The 17,023-nt window shown below is 43.8% G+C and overlaps 2 protein-coding genes across 3 annotated transcripts; one reads left to right on the top strand and one right to left on the bottom strand.

The window, feature by feature from the left end:
- The first annotated feature begins 256 nt into the window (after positions 1-256).
- SLC10A1 (solute carrier family 10 member 1) lies at positions 257-11,067 on the top strand. The gene is made up of 4 exons (XM_020788517.3): positions 257-2,669; positions 4,182-4,392; positions 6,998-7,179; positions 10,868-11,067. Exons 1-4 carry the CDS (start codon positions 2,248-2,250, stop codon positions 11,049-11,051), a joined length of 999 nt encoding a protein of 332 aa, XP_020644176.3. The 5' UTR covers positions 257-2,247; the 3' UTR covers positions 11,052-11,067.
- Positions 11,068-12,744: 1,677 nt separating this feature from the next.
- On the bottom strand, positions 12,745-16,692 carry SRSF5 (serine and arginine rich splicing factor 5). 2 transcript variants are annotated; one of them, XM_020788501.3, is made up of 8 exons: positions 16,434-16,692; positions 15,612-15,759; positions 15,255-15,325; positions 15,043-15,141; positions 14,885-14,954; positions 13,694-13,767; positions 13,456-13,566; positions 12,745-13,361 (listed from the first exon to the last, which is right to left on the bottom strand). In XM_020788501.3, the coding sequence occupies exons 2-8, from the start codon at positions 15,735-15,737 to the stop codon at positions 13,118-13,120; spliced, it is 795 nt and encodes a 264-aa protein (XP_020644160.1). In that variant the 5' UTR covers positions 15,738-15,759; positions 16,434-16,692; the 3' UTR covers positions 12,745-13,117. The 2 variants fall into 2 exon arrangements, with proteins under 2 accessions (XP_020644160.1, XP_072842264.1); XM_072986163.2 differs by lacking the exons at positions 12,745-13,361; positions 13,456-13,566; positions 13,694-13,767 and adding an exon at positions 13,950-14,658.
- Between the last annotated feature and the right edge of the window lie 331 nt (positions 16,693-17,023).

Genomic DNA, 17,023 nt, shown 5'->3' with positions numbered 1-17,023 from the left:
GGACAACCATTTATCAAATCCTCTTTGATCTGGATTCCTGCATTGAGCAGAAGATTGGACTTGATGGCCTTATAGGCCCCTTCCAACTCAATTGTTCTATGGTTCTCCCATTGGAATTATACAAACATCTTTCTATGATGCACATGAAGGTCCTGGCAAACCAACAAGAGGCAGGAGATGAGGTATCCATGCCAATTGGAGGTATGAATGACAACAATGATAGCAGTGGAAATAAATGGCTGAAGAATCAATGGGAACACTCATTATTTAATTGTTACTGATGACCGCATCATGGCTGCCTTACCCTTCAACAAAGGGAGGAGCATAGGGTGATATGCAAGCCAAGCATGGATTTTTGAAGTGGTACACTATGTGATTTAGCTTTCTTTATTCTTTAATTCCGGCATGAAAATGACATCTTGACCATGAGAGCTCACAGCGATCTTATACCAACTGGCAGTATAGATCATTTGGGTCACAAACCAAGGGAAATAGATTACAACTTGGATAGCTTGTGGAATGGCCTGGTATGATCCATTTCTCAGTGATCACATGGTGCACAGTATAATATGTTCCATCCCAACCCTAATCTGTGCCCATGCTTGACCTTTTTGATCCAACTGTAGGGTTTCTACTTTTGGGGCCCACACTGGAGTGATTCCACGGCAGAGAGAAGAGTTGCTTTAAGGGTACACCGTTGCAATGGTCTGATCACACCCCCAAACATGTAATATAATGCTATTATTCAGCATTGTTATTGTGCTTCCCTACGTGAGACTTTTCAGTAAATACCCAGACCATTTGGGCTGCAATAAGCCCCATATTTTATTGTGCAGTATCAGATAAGTATGTATTTGTTTTGTTTTATGGTGCTGTAGAGATTAATAAGATACTAAAGTGTTGGGAGAATTCTTGTGGTCAGTTGGCAGTTCTCAGAAAAAGCCTGGGAAGCCAAAACAAGAAGGCCATGGTTCACACTGATTTTAAGAGGTCTCTCTTCTCTCCATATTTGGGCAAAAGTTATCCCTCCTCCCCATATATAAGCACTCAGAATTGTTTGAAATCAACAAGACTGTCTTGGAAAGAGGGCACCAAGCACAGAAGGAAGAGAAGTGGGTCATATTCCTGCCTCTAACCAGTCAATCTCCCAGAGCAATTTAGCCGAACAATTGGCTCACTGGTTTGATCAAGTTTGAATAGAAATGATAAACATATCTGGATGGCTGAGGACAAGAGGCAGAGAACTCCAAGAGGTTGAAAAAGTGCATTCATCCCTTCCAGAAAGTGGAGCACAGCAGAGCAATAAAATGAAAAATCTGGATTTGTTTTCCAGTGTCTAGGATGTGATAGAGGGAGGGGGGGACACTCCAAGGAAAGCAATTGGGACTGGCATTCAGCAGCTTTTCCTTTACTTTCTTCCCCTATACGGAGCAAGCTGAATGATTTAAAGAGGCATAACTGGCTGGAAGAAGAATTGTCCAAATCCGAGGTTGAGGAAATGCTACTAAACTTTACCACTTTGCAGAATTGCAATCGGATCAAGTAAGATGTGAGTGTTGATCTTCAAAGTGTAAACCTGTTATCAGGCTGCATAAATTAGAGTTCAGCATCAAGGGAAAACCAATGTGTTTTACACACGAACAATATGGGGTTTCACCCACTGAAGTGATCCAACAACCCAAAATTGCTCTATGTAGCCCTCTTGCGTACAGCTAAATTGTGGTTTCATTTAATTCCCGTATGTTTTTTTTAATTACAGAGGTTATGGTCTGTTAAAATGAAACAGGATTTGAGACAGTTTCCCCTAAACTGCTATCCTCCAGGTATGCTGGGCCAGAACTACAGAATCAGAGATAGATCTGTGCTATTTAAAGAAATGGAAATACTGTATAGTTTGGCCATAATAATTTCTGTATAAAAATCCATTTGAGTTTTTGAAAATATTTCCTGTGTACCTTCATTTGAGTGGAAGGCTTAAAAAAGAAGACTAGTGTGTTTCCAGTTCAGAAGAGGAGAATGTGTGGCTCTCCAGATGGTGCCGGATTCCAGTTTTCATCAAGTGAAGCCAGCCTAGCCAATTAACAACATGGAGAAGACCACACCTTCCTCACCCCCTGTTCTGTGGCCAGCAGGCTTAACACCCTTAGTTAATGGCCATTTGTGTGGCCCTTATAGACCACTAGGCCCTGTGATTGTGCATAGTTGTAACCCTGGATTCCTCCTTTCTCTGTTGCAGCAGAAAAGATTATGGCCACGATCCCGATCTCACCAGCAGGCTATGGGAACCATACTCAAGACAGCCTTGAGCACTGGAGTCCAAGCCAGTTGGACGTCAGTCTGTCTAATTCTACCATTCCTGTTGCATTTGATGACAGGGCCATTGACTATGTCCTACAGGGTATTACTGTTGTGATCCTCTTTGTTGTCATGATGTCACTAGGCTGCACCTTGGAACTCTCCAAGATCAAGGCTTATTGCTACAAACCCAAAGAGGTTGCTATCGCTGTGATAGCCCAGTATGGAATCATGCCTCTGACAGCATATGCCCTGGGCAAGTTCTTTCGGCTGGAGTCCATTCAGGCAATGACCATTCTCATCTGTGGCTGCTGCCCAGGTGGAAATCTCTCCAACATTTTGAGCCTGGCATCTAAAGGAGACATGAACCTCAGGTAAGGAGGTTGTGTGACAGTGATATTAAAGCCAGCAGCTGCTGGTCAGTAGCAAGACTGCTTCTGCGAGTGCTAGGAATGGTTGATTTCCTGGATTACAGTTCTCATGATCAACTAGCAAACACAACAGTGACCATCCAAGGGGGGGTGTCATTGTAGTCCAAAAAAAGTAATTTCCAAAAGTTCTTGGTTTTCCTTCCTAGGCTGACTGGAAGTGTAGACTCTCCCCATTCTTCTAAGAAAGACTTAAGCAAGGCAACCTTTTCCAACCAGGAATCTGGAGATCTGCTATGATCTACGTCAGTGGTCCCCAGCCTTGGGCCTCCAGATATTCTTGGACTTCAACTCCCAGAAATCCTGGCCAGCAGAGGGTGGCGGTGAAGGCTTCTGGGAGGTGTAGTCCAAGAACATCTGGAGGCCCAAGGTTGCGGACCACTGATCTATGTAGCTTTCATCATCCCCATCTAGCAGGGCCATTCTAGCAGGGGACTGCAAGGCTGCACAGCTGGAGAGTGCAAGATTGGGAAGGGCAGAAATGAGGTCTGGACTGTGAATATAGACTTAAGTGAGGGTGGAAGCGGGCCTTCTATAAGTCAAGCCGTTTGTGCATTCCATGATTTTAGAAAACCCTGAGTTTGATTTGATTTATATTCTGGCCTTCCTTGGAGGAACTCCAGTGCTGAACAGCCTATATAAATGCATACAGATAATACCACAAAATAATATCTTCTAAAATCAGTGATCAGATATCTAAAATAATCACAAATGTCGGATCCATAGCTCATAATTGGGCATGTAGGTGGACAGCGGCAGGGAGGTGAGCAGGATGCCACCAGGGGGCACTCAACTTCATATAATTTGAGTTCATTCACTGGAATGTCTGCTTGAATATCTTTGTTTGGGACTATAGCTCCCACAACTCCAATTCAGGCTGTCATTTGGTTGGAGTGTCCTGGGAACTGCAGTCGAAAATACATTTCCAAGTTCTAATATGAACCCAGTTCAACCATTCTTTTGAAATGGGGGAGGGGGTAGACTAGTGCATGCTGAGTCTGAACATCATCACTATCCTAGAACTACAGAGCTATTCAGATCAGGGGAAGTGAAACCAACAAGGAGTATATATCAGGGATTTCCTACCAACTCTCCTCAGATAGCAGAAGCTGCTTGGATAAGGAGTGAAATGTTTCAACCTAACAAGATGCCATGACTCAACTTCCAGACACAAAGCTAGAAGGGACCCTATGGATCATCAGGTCCAGCCCCTGTCAAGGAGGCACAGTGGGGAACTGAATCCCAACCTCCGGCTGCACAGCCACATTACTTAAACCACTGAGCTATCTAGCAGTTGAATAGCTGAATCTTGGGTGTTTTACCAACTTTTTGTCCACACTCAGTGAATTTAGTATTTTTAAAGTGTGTGAAATTTGTCAAGTGAGGCTATGTTAGGGTCACCACATCCACAGGACAGCCCTTCCATGAATTCCTACTGTTTCTCTTCCTTTATGTCAGCATTGTGATGACTGCATGCTCAACGGTCTTGGCACTTGGCTTGATGCCCCTTCTCCTGTTTCTCTACACTGAGAGTATATATCAAGGCAATTTAGAGCACAAAGTGCCTTACAAAACAATTGTTTTCTCCCTCTTCATGATCCTTGTCCCCTGTGCCATTGGGATCTATTTGAATGAAAAGAAGCCACAGTATTCTCGCATCGTTGTGAAAGTAAGTGAAATGTATACTATTTAGATCTGTTTTCACTATTTTAAACTCTGTAAGGAAATTTTGGCATTCTCATTGTTATTTTCTACCCTGCACAACAAGAATTCACGTTCTACATCAGACCCACTACTACCTGTGCGGTGCAATTCTTAGTTCCTCCTACAAACTAGACCAGATAGACGGGATACAAATCAAATAAATAAATAAATAAACTTCATGTATCAGTGCATGCGATTCCCCAAATGTTGCTGCATTCCAGTTCCTTAGCAAATATAATCTACAGTAAGGGATGATTGGATTTGTAGTCCAATAGCACCTGGTAAGCAAAACATTCCCCATCTTCCGCTTTATTTGCTTTATGGTACTTAAGTTGTCCAAACCTTTGTGTTTAATTCGGAGCTTAGCAGCCAACTGGTTTGAAACAGTTATATGAGATACTATTGAACAATGGGAAGGTATTTATGTAGTGAGTGTGGTTGTTGTGGGTTTTCCGAGCTGTTTGGCAGCATGTTCTTAAGGTTTTTCTTCCTAACATTTTGCCAGTCTCTGTGGCTGGCATCTTCAGAGGACAGGAGTCAGAGTATTTAGTGAGTATGTTTGGGGAGTGGCCGTATAGACATGTCCAATACAGACTTCCTTTACTGCTTTAGAGTTAATAAGAAAGGGCCACAAAGACCAACACAAATTATCTGTGGTTAGATTTCCATTCCTCACTATGTATGCTTCAAAACAGGACAGGCTTCATTTTTGGGTTTGAGAAATCACATTAGGGGTGCTTCCTGATACTAAATATGAAATAACCTTAGAACTGCAGAGCTGGAAGGGACCCTATGGATCATAGATTCCAGCCCCTGTCAAGGAGGCATGGGGGGAAACTGAACTCCCAACCTCTAGCTAACCACTGAGCTATCCAGCAGTTCAATGAGCAAAGGCAGAGATAGAAAAAATGGGTTTTGTTTTGTTTTTCGGACTAGAGTTCCAAGGATATCCCAACCATCTGAAGTGGTCTGGAAGTTATAGTTCAAAAACCTACATTTTCCAACCTCTGGTCAGAAATGCATGTGTGATGCCTGTATTTCCACATTTCAAGTTGCTCCTAGCAATTTCACTACAAGGCAGGAATCATTCAAGGAAAATGGTACATTAGGGAAAAGAGCAGTTTGCTCATTTGATGTTTTTAGGCCTAATTCCTTCTGGTGGTCCAACTAAAGTAGACCCATCAATTCAGCAAGATTTCTGAAGATGATTCAGTAAACAGAGTTTAGCTGGAACTACTAACTGTATACAGGCCCAGAAGACCAGTGGTTGCCTTTCAGTGTAAGTCTATTCATCATTCAGAAAAATAAATATTCTGACATAAATTCTATAAAATGGAGAGAAAGTTACCCCCCAAAATGAATGAGTTTCACTGTTTCTGTTAGCAAAACTGAACAGAATTTCCAGAGATGTCTTTAAAACCTTAGATTCCCAAACAATGCCTTTAAAACCTCAGTTGAATATTTCAAGACAATTACGGTTCAAAGATTTAAAGTGCAGTTAAGAGTATAACTTCTACTCCTGAAATACTGCAACCTAAAGGAAAAGTCCCAGTGAAATGAGCTGGTATAGCTCAGTCAGTTGGAGCACCTAGCTGCCCCACCACGGATTAGAGTTCTCGCTGTGCTGCCTGGGAAAAGGATAAAAGGAAGCAGCATTCAGACAGGGTTGGTCCAAAGACAGCTTATGAATATACATGGTATGTTAAAAAAATTAATTTCCTTTTGTAGCTTTGACAGTCCTGTGGAGGAAAGGAGATGTTGGCAAAATGTTCAGTGCTGTAACTACTTCTTATATTATTTTCATATAAAGAATTACAATGTTGATTTGTGGCACACTTTGTGTTACTCAATGGGACGTGGTGGTACTGTGGGTTAAACCTCAGAAGCCTCTGTGCTGCAAGGTCGGAAGACCAGCAGTCGTAAGATCAAATCCACATGACAGAGTGAGCTCCTGTCATTCGTCCCAGCTCCTGCCAACCTAGCAGTTCGAAAGCATATAAAAATGCAAGTAGATAAATAGGTACCACCACAGTGGGAAGGTAACAGTGTTCCATGTCTAGTTGCACTGGCTACGTGACCACATAAACGGTCTACAGACAAACGCTGGCTCTAGGGCTTGGAAATGGGGATGAGCACCGCCCCCTAGAGTCAGACATGATTGGACTAAATGTCAAGGGGAACCTTACCTTACCTGTGCTACTCACTTTGGATGCCAAAATGGCCTTGTTCATGATTCTGCTGCCATTGCAGGGCAATGCATCCTCCCTTGTGTCAGTCATGAATAATCAGGCCAAAGGCATGCCAACTTTTTGGAAATGTATACTATTACTATACAACTACTAATAACAATTTTCCCAAGTAGCCTACCTGTGTTACCAATGTTTATATAATGAAAGATCTGGAAGAAATGCCTCATTATCTTATAAAATGAAGGGAGCCAAGCCACACCCTTCGGTAGCTAAGGAAATGATATCAGCCAGAAGCACACAATATAGCACTATTTAGCAGCTGCTCCCAAATGTCTTATCAGGCAATGATTTGTTAACTTCTTTTATTATTCTTTTTTCCAGGCAGGTATGATTGTATTGCTTCTGTCATCTATCCTGACCATTGCTCTGACTGTGATCCATTTTGGAAGCAGTATCTTATTGATCATCTTCTCTCCACGCCTGCTGGGGGCATGCACTCTCATGCCTTTCGTTGGCTTCTCCATGGGCTACATCCTTTCAGCATCCTTTCACTTCAGCAGTCAGTAAGTCTCCCTACTGGTAACAATCTTGCAGGTAGCCCTGAAAAGCAACATCTGTAATTGTGCTTTTGTGAGAATATCAACCATTTTCTTCCAATTTTTAAAATGCAATTTTGTTCTAAAAGAATTTGAAAGGAGAAGAGATTCTGGAGAAATTCTAATAGACAAGTTTCAGGATTTTTGTCCTTACTTTACTTATGTAAAGGATGAATGTACGTTTTATTGTATACCCACCTCTGTGGAAGCCTTCCCAGCTTCCCACAGGAAAGATGTCACAAGAGAACTTTCCACAGGATTATCAGATCCAAAAGGGTGTGTAGCTAGCAAAGCTGCAGTGTGATTAAGAGATGGGTAACACAAAGAAGAAGAAATAAATACAGGACCCTTAGCCATCTTGCAAAGTTATGGTATACTCAATAATATCACCAGAAGAAATTGGAAAGGCCCTGAGAATGAGGCAGAAAAACTGGAGCAGTTTTCTTTTAGGAAATTGGACATTAGATGTGGCAGAGCAACATTGTCACCTTTTTCCTGTAGCAGGACATGACATTCCTTTGTAGCTACCAAAAGGCTTGTAATGCTGGAAGGAGTTTATTATAAGCAACTTCTGCAGGAGAAACAACGTCTATATTAAGCCCATTGAACTGTAGCTTTCAGAAGGCCTAGCCCTAGACAGAGGTGCTGAACTGATTAACCAAAAACTAGTCGCAAGCTAAAATTTTTCAGATATTTTGCTCTTTGAGACTTTTTTTTTCCTAATCTGCAAGAGATAGAAAGCCATTTAACAAACCCCCAGAATATAACTCTCTACATCTGTTTTTGTGGCTGGCTCAAACCACCACAATGATCTAGAACAGGGGTCTCAAACTCAATTTACCTGGGGGCCGCTGGAGGCAGAGTCTGGATAAGGCTGGGCCGCATCAGATTTTCCGCCAAGCGGAACAAGAGCCCGAGGAAGCCGTCCAGGAATTTCCTTAGCTCGGCTGGGGCTCCGAGGAGGAAGAGGAGGAGGAAGAGGGGCGCACGAGGCCTCATCGCCGGTCATGTACCCCTCCAGCTCCTTCTTCACTACCACCACCAGCAGCAGCAGCAGCAGGACAAAGAAGCGGAGAAGGGAGGACGCGCTGGCAATTGCCTAGCCGGGGGGGGGGGAGGGCATGACATAAAGTTTTTTAAAAACCCTCACAGAATTCTCCTTGCCAAAGGAGAAAAGCCCCCACCGGTACCCGCAAAATTAAACAGAACGAGGTGGCCCCCCCACAAGTGCACGTGCATGCACGCACACAAACACAAACACACGGAGGTCCGGCAACCTTCCTCTGAGGGCCCCCTCAAAAAAGGCGCACTCAGCAGCAGCAGCTACCCCCACCACGACAGAGGAGCAAACTTTGCAAGGCGAGCCTAGGCAGCCTCCAGAGCCGAGGCGGCTAAAGCAGGATGAAGAGGAGGATGACGCACTGCCGGGTGCTGAGCCAACCTCTGGCCGGGCTGATGCTGGGGTTGCCAAGAGAGAAAGAGAGCCAGAGAGCTGCTTCCCTGAAAGAGGCAGTGGTGGCTGTTGGCGGCTTGGAGGTGCTCTTTGAGACGGGCCGGGAGCGAGCTCTGCTCTCAGGAATGACTCGGTGGCGGCTCGGGGAAAAGGACCGGCAGCGCGCCTCGCTCGCCGACTCTCTCCCAAGACATCACCCCTTGCACCCTCCATCTGGAACTGCAGCCTACCAGCTGGCAGACAGGCAGACTGGGTGGCAGGCTGCAGTTCTGGGTGGAGGGTGCAAGAGGTGCTGTCTTGGGAGAGAGCCGGCGAGCGAGGCGAGGCTTTTTTTTTTTACTCTTGACAGCAGAGGACATGTGGGTGCTCTGGGGGAGCAGGCAAGGCGGGGGCCACAAACTATCATCCGGCAGGCCGCAAATGGCCCCCGGGCTGCATGTTTGAGACCCCTGATCTAGAACATAGAGGCTCTGAATTTTTCAGTATCATATATTTAAACATTTTTGAGGGCTGAAGCAGGAAAGGGGGACCCAAGTGGGACAGCAGGGGTGGGGGTTGCTTTTGTCATGGCGTGGATGTGGCCCATGTTTGGAGACCCCTGCTCTAGAAAAACAAAAGATGGAGTGGGGGGAGGGGGAGTGAAAGAAGTAAAATGGTGACAAAGCGTCTTCCTTGCTATTCACAGTGCTTGTGCAAAAAGCCCTGCTTTCAGGGGATTTTTTTTTCATGAAACTGTGCTACATACTTGAGGAAGCTGCCTCAGCACCCGACGGTGCTTCCACCTTCTCATCTTCGTCCTGTTTCAACTGTCTCGGCTCTGGAGGCTGTCTGGGCTCGCCTCACAAAGTTTGCTCCTCTGTCGTGGTGGGGGTAGCTGCTGCTGCTGAGTGCACCTTTTTTTGAGGGGGGCCCTCAGAGGAAGGTTGCCGGACCTCCATGTGTGCGTGCGTGCGTGTGCACATGCATGCGTGCACCTATGAGGGCCCACCCCATTGTTTAATTTTGCAGGTACCAATGGGGGCTTTTCTCCTTCGGCAAGGCGATTCTGAGGGTTTTTTTTTTATTTTATGCTGTGCCCTCTCCCCCACTAGGCGGTCGCCGGCACTCCCTCTTTTCTCGGCTTCTCCATCCTGTTGCTGCTGGTGGTGGTAGTGAGGAAGGAGCCGGAGGGGGTTGTGGCTGGCGAAAGGGCTCACGCGCCCCTCCTCCTCCTCCTCGGAGCCCCAGCTGGGCTAAGGAAACCCCTGGGCCACTTCCTCGGGCTCTTGCTCCGCTTGGCGGAAAATCTGATGGGGCCCAGCCTTACCCAAATTCTGTCTCCAACGGCCCCCAGGTAAATTGAGTTTGAGACCCCTGCTGTAAGTAGTGTGGAAAGGCTATTTTGTCACAGATATAGTCTGCAATTTAATTGATTTAGGGGGATCCTAGTTCTTTTGCCCTGGGTCTAAGTTAAAGTCAAATAGCTGGAGCCTGGGGTAATCTAAGGTCTGCCTTGTTTGTTTAGAGGGGGATGGGAAACTATGAGCTTAGGAAATTTCCTTTTGGGGGACAACTTTTCTAAGTTCTGGTAGTGGCCATGCTAACTTGGAGACTCTGGGAGTTGTACTATAAAACAGTAATTTTTCTAAATTCTGGAAAGGTGGCAAAGAGAGCTTATTTGCAATTAGTCTTTGCAGACTGCAAGCCAGATGGATAACCCACTCAGTGTGTACTAGGGATAATGCTGGCTATTCTTTAAGATAATACAATATGTGAGTTGTTGCAACAAACTGTTTTTTACACACACACACACACACACACCCAAAATTATTGCAAAAAGCTATCTGAAGTACATCATTTGCTGGGTGGCACTCCCTGGGCCAGTATTTCCTTCTGATGCAAGCACTGATAAAATGTACTTCAGCATTTTTCAGACCCTCCAGGTTTTCAATAGGGAACAGTTCTCCCCTTCACATTCTTGTGTTAAATAAACTTAGCAAAGGATGGTTTGTGGGTTTCCATTTGTGTGGACAGCCTCCACCAGAGCCTATTTATTTCTCAGAAAGCTCTCTTGATGAGTAAAAGGTAACAAAAGCTCAAGAAAAGGGGAGGGGCAGGGACTATATGGTCTCCTGTTTAGTTTAATTCTGCTTCAAGTGGGCTTAAGGAGATATGGTGTGGATTTAATTACAGTTCTGTGCAACTCGTTTTCTGCATTCATAGGTGCAGGCGGACTATTTGCTTTGAGACAGGTTGCCAGAACGTGCAGCTATGTACCACCATCCTCCAGATGGCCTTTGCCCCTGAAGTTGTTGGGGCTCTTTTTCTCTTCCCACTTCTGTATCTGATCTTCCAGTTGGGTGAGGGCCTTCTCCTGGTTCTGCTCTTCAGGATATGTGAAAGATAAAAGAATCCAAAGGCAAGTGTCTTCAAAAAATCACCTTTCTTCCTTGTATTCTATAGATTCCCATGCGATTTCTAACTTAATTTGTGTGAACTTCAATTAGAAAATGGTTACAGCTGAGCAACAACTGAAATTAAAATTGCCAGCTGAAGAGGAACAACATACACCCAGAGGACTGGCTGCTCCCACATCGTAATTAACCATTAAGGGGAAACTTTCATAAACAAATGTTATTCTTACATCTGCGTATATAGATTAACAGCAAAATAGTGGCTAAATAGAAAGGTCAGCAATCCAATTTAGACAGCTGAATATCTATTTTCTTCTTATAGTAAGCATGCTTCCAGCCGCCATTTTTAGAAATATCAAGAGCAGAATTATGAGGGATCAAAGCACGGCTGTTATATACATCTCCCCTTCCATCTCGTCCCTTCCTCAGAGTCAAGCAGACCTTCATGCTTTTAGAGCTGTGTAAGCACTGTAAATGCATTCAAACTGAACACTCTTACCAGTCCTATGATAGGCATCCCTTTTAAAACCAGGGCTGGCAATCACAACAGTGGAAGGACTTCAGTTGAGTAACTTGCAGTGTATATGTGGACTTTCTGAGAACATGAAAATGTTTCCACAGAACTTCCAGGCAAGAGGGGGATGCAATGGTTTCAGGCTGAATGCCTAAACAGGGCCAGCATGTTTAGAATGAAATTCTCTGCCCAGCTTGTTACAGCGACCATATTGATTGTATTAAATCACCTTCTGGTAGCCAGGAAATATGGGAACCATAGCCCAAAATACACACTGGGTTTATGGAAGTTGCTTTAGGAAATTAACTAGGTTTGCATAATACACAATGCATTTTTAGTAACTAAAATGTTTTTTTCTGTACAACTGTCTGCCTTCCTCCAGAAAGTGGTTTCCTGATCTTGCATCTGCAGATTTAGTTTACATAACCTCTTCCTTGTATCCGATTTTATCCCACACACTTCCCGAGACTGTCCGTTAGTGGATACAACAGAAAATCATGGCAGCTGAAACAAAAGAACACTTGAACTGCTTGAGTTCACTTTGCAAAGGTTTTGAGGCTGGGTGTCTTAGCCTTAGCTGGTCTTCCAGTTGCTGCACCAAATAGTATATAATAAAAGCTAAAGAAAGCCAAATATATGAGCACTTTTCAGTCTTAAGATACCTACACCAGGCAGGAAAGTCTGTCCAACTGTCCTTATAAAATTCTTTGCTCACCCAGCAAGGAATTAACCACTGGATAAAAATCCTTGTAGCTGGCTGGATAATATGTAGCTACAGTCAATTTGAGTCCCTACTGTCTTCCAGGGGAAGAGCAAGCTTGTGTAGCCATTGGCAAACTGCAGTCCAAGGATACTCCCCAAGGGACTGGCAAACCACTTGTGTGTTCTCTACCTAAAAAACCCTGGAAACAGTTCTATGTCAGAACTGACTTGCTGGCATGCAATTATTATTATACAACAAACATTAGGGGGATTGTTAACCAGAAACACATTTTAGTAATTTAATCTCCTTCCACAATGAAGAAGAATGAGTTTTCAAAAGCAATAATGCTACTGACACATATTTAAGAACTTGAGAGACACATCATTTTCTGAATAGTTTTATTACCCATTTTGACCTATAGGATTAAGACATTGCAGCCAAACAAATAAGTACTTAGAAACACTAAAAATCTGAAATAAAGCTTTATTCACAGCTGGTACAGAGCTCCATAGCCAATTTAAATGTTTAATACCCTGAAACGCCAATTATGAGAATATACTGAGAACAGGTGCTCAAAAGTAGAGATATTTTAAATACAAAAAAATTTCTTCAAAGAGCTCTAGCAATTTACATAAAGCTATGCACTTCTGTCTTAATGAAGTGAGCAGGAAAAGGATTATCAAAAAGACAAATACAATTAGTTCAATAACTCCTTGGTGGTCCACATGTACAAAGCTGTTCAACCCCCTCCCTCCCCATTCAGTCCCTTCCCCCAGAAGTCACATACTTACCACAACTAGCAAGTATGATTTTAAAAGTCCCCAAGGCAAACTATTTACAATTCAGTTGCCGCTGTCAACAGATCGTGATCTTGAACGCGACCTCTGGCGATCAACGGAAGCTGGAGACTTGGATCTACTTGAGGAAGCACGTTTCTGACTCTTTTCAGGGGCAGGAGATCTACTAACTGAACGTGACTTGCTACGGCTCCTGCTCCTGGTGTAAGATTTGCGACTCCTGGAGCGAGAACGGCTGCGGGATCTTGAGGAGCTCCTGCTACGGGAGCGAGACCTGCTCCTGGACCTACTAATAAAGTTAAATGCCCAGTTTAGATTGTAATAATGCATAACTTGCATTAAACTATATATGAATACCCAGATTTTTTAATTGGAATCCTTACCTATGTCTTTTGCTGCCCTCAATTAGTTTGATTTTCCGTCCATTTATTTCTTTGCCAGAAAGCTTTTCAATAGCATTCTTTAGATCACTGTAAGAGGCAAACTCAACCACCCTAATAATAAAATAAAGTGTACAACTGGAGTCAAACTTAGTAACTCTAAGCAATTCAAAACATTTCTATTTCTTCTATGACACATTATACCCCACCCTTAATACAGTAATTATTTCAATATATTTACCCTTCATTTAGTTTGGGCCTGTGTGCATCTGCAAAAGTCACTTCTCCAGCTTGTCTCATGAAGTCTTTGAGATCCTAACATAAGATTGAATACGTTACAGAAAGCAGCAGACAATATTTATGAATATAAAAAATTACTACTGCAAAGAAAGATGTTAAGAAAAATGTGGCAGATGCCACACATGAAATTCTGTTTGACAGTATACACCAGGGCACGAAATAAATGAAAACAGCATACTGCTTTAAAAGCAAAATGCTAAATTTAAAATTACTTTATTTGTCTATATACTTTATTAAACTTTCTTGCATTCAGCTTATTTGTATAAAAACATTCTAAAATGTTTTATGATTAAAAACATAACATTTACTTTAAAACACCAGTTATTTTGTGCCCCATAGGTCATTAAAAATATAGTTTACTTTACCTTCATTAAAATTTCCCTAGGCTAGCCAAGCAGCAACCTGCATTAAGCGATCGAAGATACCGTCATGGTACATGCCCGACTGGCTCTTCGCCAACCATTTGAAGAACACTACCCAGTCGGTGGAAGCCTTTAATCGCACAGCCCTCCCTATTAGCAGACTACTGGTGGATCCAGACATTCTCTACTCTTGTGAAGTTACACCAAGGACCATGTTACTGCGATCAGGATTCCAACGACCACCTAATGCGTATCTTTCAACTCTCTCGATCACGATCTCTTATTTCGAAGCTTTACAGGAGGAGGTACAGTTCTCAACTTAGGAATCAGATCTCGTTAACTGTCGGGAATCGCTGCGACCCGGCACTCTAAGGAAGTGCACCGATTACGTCTAGACCAGCAAACACAGATCTAGAGGTGGCCAACTGATACACTGGAGGAGCTGACTGGATAAGTCAACCAGGCCCAACCAAGAGTGACCAAGACAGAACGATTAGGATAACCCACAGGCACTCCTCGTCATAAGGCCAACGACACAGATAGGCTGGCAAATAAAATGGATTTTTAAAGTGGTTAAAATGGAGTTTGAAAACAAGATAAAATTACATTGAAATACTATTAATCAACTTTTGAAAAATATATTTAAATATTAAATATTAATAATTTCAAAAATGTTTTAAAATTAAGACAAAAATTAGATTTAGTAATAAAGCATTTAACATTACATACCCATTAAATGAAGTCTAACAGATAATCATGTTTTAACAAACCTGCCAGCTGACTCGGGATGATAGATTTTCTACAATTAGACGATTTTCTGTTCTGACAGGTGGAGCATTTCTAATAGGAGACAAAATATTTAATTAAGCAATTACATCTCAACCAAGTATCACCCAACACATTTGCAATATTTCAGCCAGATGCATACCTTCTGTCATTTCGTGGGCGACGGCTGCTAAAACGGTCAGAGTAACGTCCTCTGCCTCTTCCACCTCTTGAACGAGCCCTTGCATGTTCAATTGTAACTCTATAGAGTAAAATAAATAAAACCACTGTTTACTTCAACGTTAAAGATAGAGAATACTCTGCACAAACACATTAACAATTCTTAGAAAATATCAAAAGCTCAGAAAGATTTACCTCTCACTGCAAAGCTCTTTTCCATCCAACTCATAGACTGCATCATCAGCATCCCTTGGATCCTCAAACTCCTGTGAAAACAAGGAACTGCTACATTAGGAGAAAACCAAACTTATATCCATAACATAGTATTGCATCTAGGTTGCAAATCCATGATATAAATACCCAAACAGAACTTCTGATCAAACGTAACAGCATGACAGAATTTAGAGGTGTCCACCGCTGCTCAGTTGTTTATTTCTAGGAAAACTTTTTTCCTGTGTTTTCTGGAGAACTGATACCAGTAAAATACCACAGAGCAGTTAAAAATAACCTTCATCTCTGCTGCTTGAGTGTTAGCAGTTCGCTCTCACTTACCACAAATCCAAAACCCCTTTTCAGATCAATATCTCTGATGCGTCCATATCCCTTGAAAAATCTCTCCACATCTTTCTCTCGGGCAGCTGGATTCAGCCTTCCTATGAAGACGCGACAACCGCTCATGATGCCTCTCAAGATAGACCAGCTGTGAGGATAGAGAAGGGTATTTACAGAGGACGCCCTTCAACTGCTCTGTCCAAGTCCTTGGGAATCTAAGATGGCTGCCGCGAAAATAGGTCAGCGGCCACCAGCCCCCGCCCCCTCCCTGCTCAACTCCCTGCCGCAGTCCCAACTCCGCCCTTCTCTTGCCGCAGTCTGACGTCAAGCACGGCAGAGCGCCAAGTAAACCCCGCCCTAAAATGTCCTGTTCATTCGCGCAGCCGTCGAGTGCCAGCTTACGGTCGCCCAATCAGAGTACGCCACCTCTATGCCTCCTTTTGAGCCGGGGGGGGGGTTAGGGTGGGGTAGAGCGCCGTAGGGTTGCGCATGCGCATTAGAAAACATCGACCATGGTGAAATTAAACCGACGCCATCGTTCCTACAAAATGGCGGCAGGGCCGTACCCACCGTTTCGCCAGCATTGCTGCCAGTCGCCCTCTTGCATTTAAGAGATTAATAAACTGCCTTTCCATTCTTCACTGCGAAGCAGACAGTAACCTTGTACCCTCCCGAAAAAAATCCAAAACTCTGACGCGTTCCCCCTTCCGGATTTTAATTTCTCACTGCCCTGCCGTCTCCCCTCCCGCTCTCGGTCATCTAAGCGATCTCATACATGGAGAGATCTCACACATGGCTAATAAATCTTAAATTTTCACAAACCTGCTCTTGCGATCGTCCGTTTTGAACGAAGCCGGTGGCACGCAAACCAACAGAGAGGGAAAAAAAGGACCGGTCAACAGACCTCCAACCGCCTCAGCCGACGTCCAACTCGCGACTGGCTAGGTCCCTCGCTAACAGCACCACAAAATGGAAACTATCACCATGTGACTGAGAAGGCACGTGATGCCATTTCAGCTCAACGATTGGTTGAAAGGAGATAGAAAAAATAGGTCAGGCGTGGGGGAAGGGCGCTCGGCTCGCTGAGTCATGGGTGGGGAGGGAAATAAAGTGGTCGAACCAGCCTGTGCGCGTGCGCAGTTCAAACTGTCCGCCTCTACCCCTTAGCGGGTTTGCTATTTTTATTATTTTCCTGTAAATCTAAAGTGGGCTGTACGAAAATCTGACGTCGTACGTGTTTTAAGTTGCCTTGAGAGACATTGGCAGAGCCCTGGCCTGATAAGAGACTGGAGAATTCACAGTAAAGGGAGAGTGAGGTTGCAAAAGTGGCAAATAATGGGGGTAGGGCTCAACACCGTCTCCCAGGTTTGAAGCACCTCGCCGCGTGTCACAGAAACTCGATGCCCCTGTCG

The sequence above is a fragment of the Pogona vitticeps genome, chromosome 1 (assembly GCF_051106095.1).
Source record: "Pogona vitticeps strain Pit_001003342236 chromosome 1, PviZW2.1, whole genome shotgun sequence".
Taxonomy (NCBI): Eukaryota; Metazoa; Chordata; class Lepidosauria; order Squamata; family Agamidae; genus Pogona; species Pogona vitticeps.
This window is presented reverse-complemented; position numbering and strand designations above follow the sequence as displayed.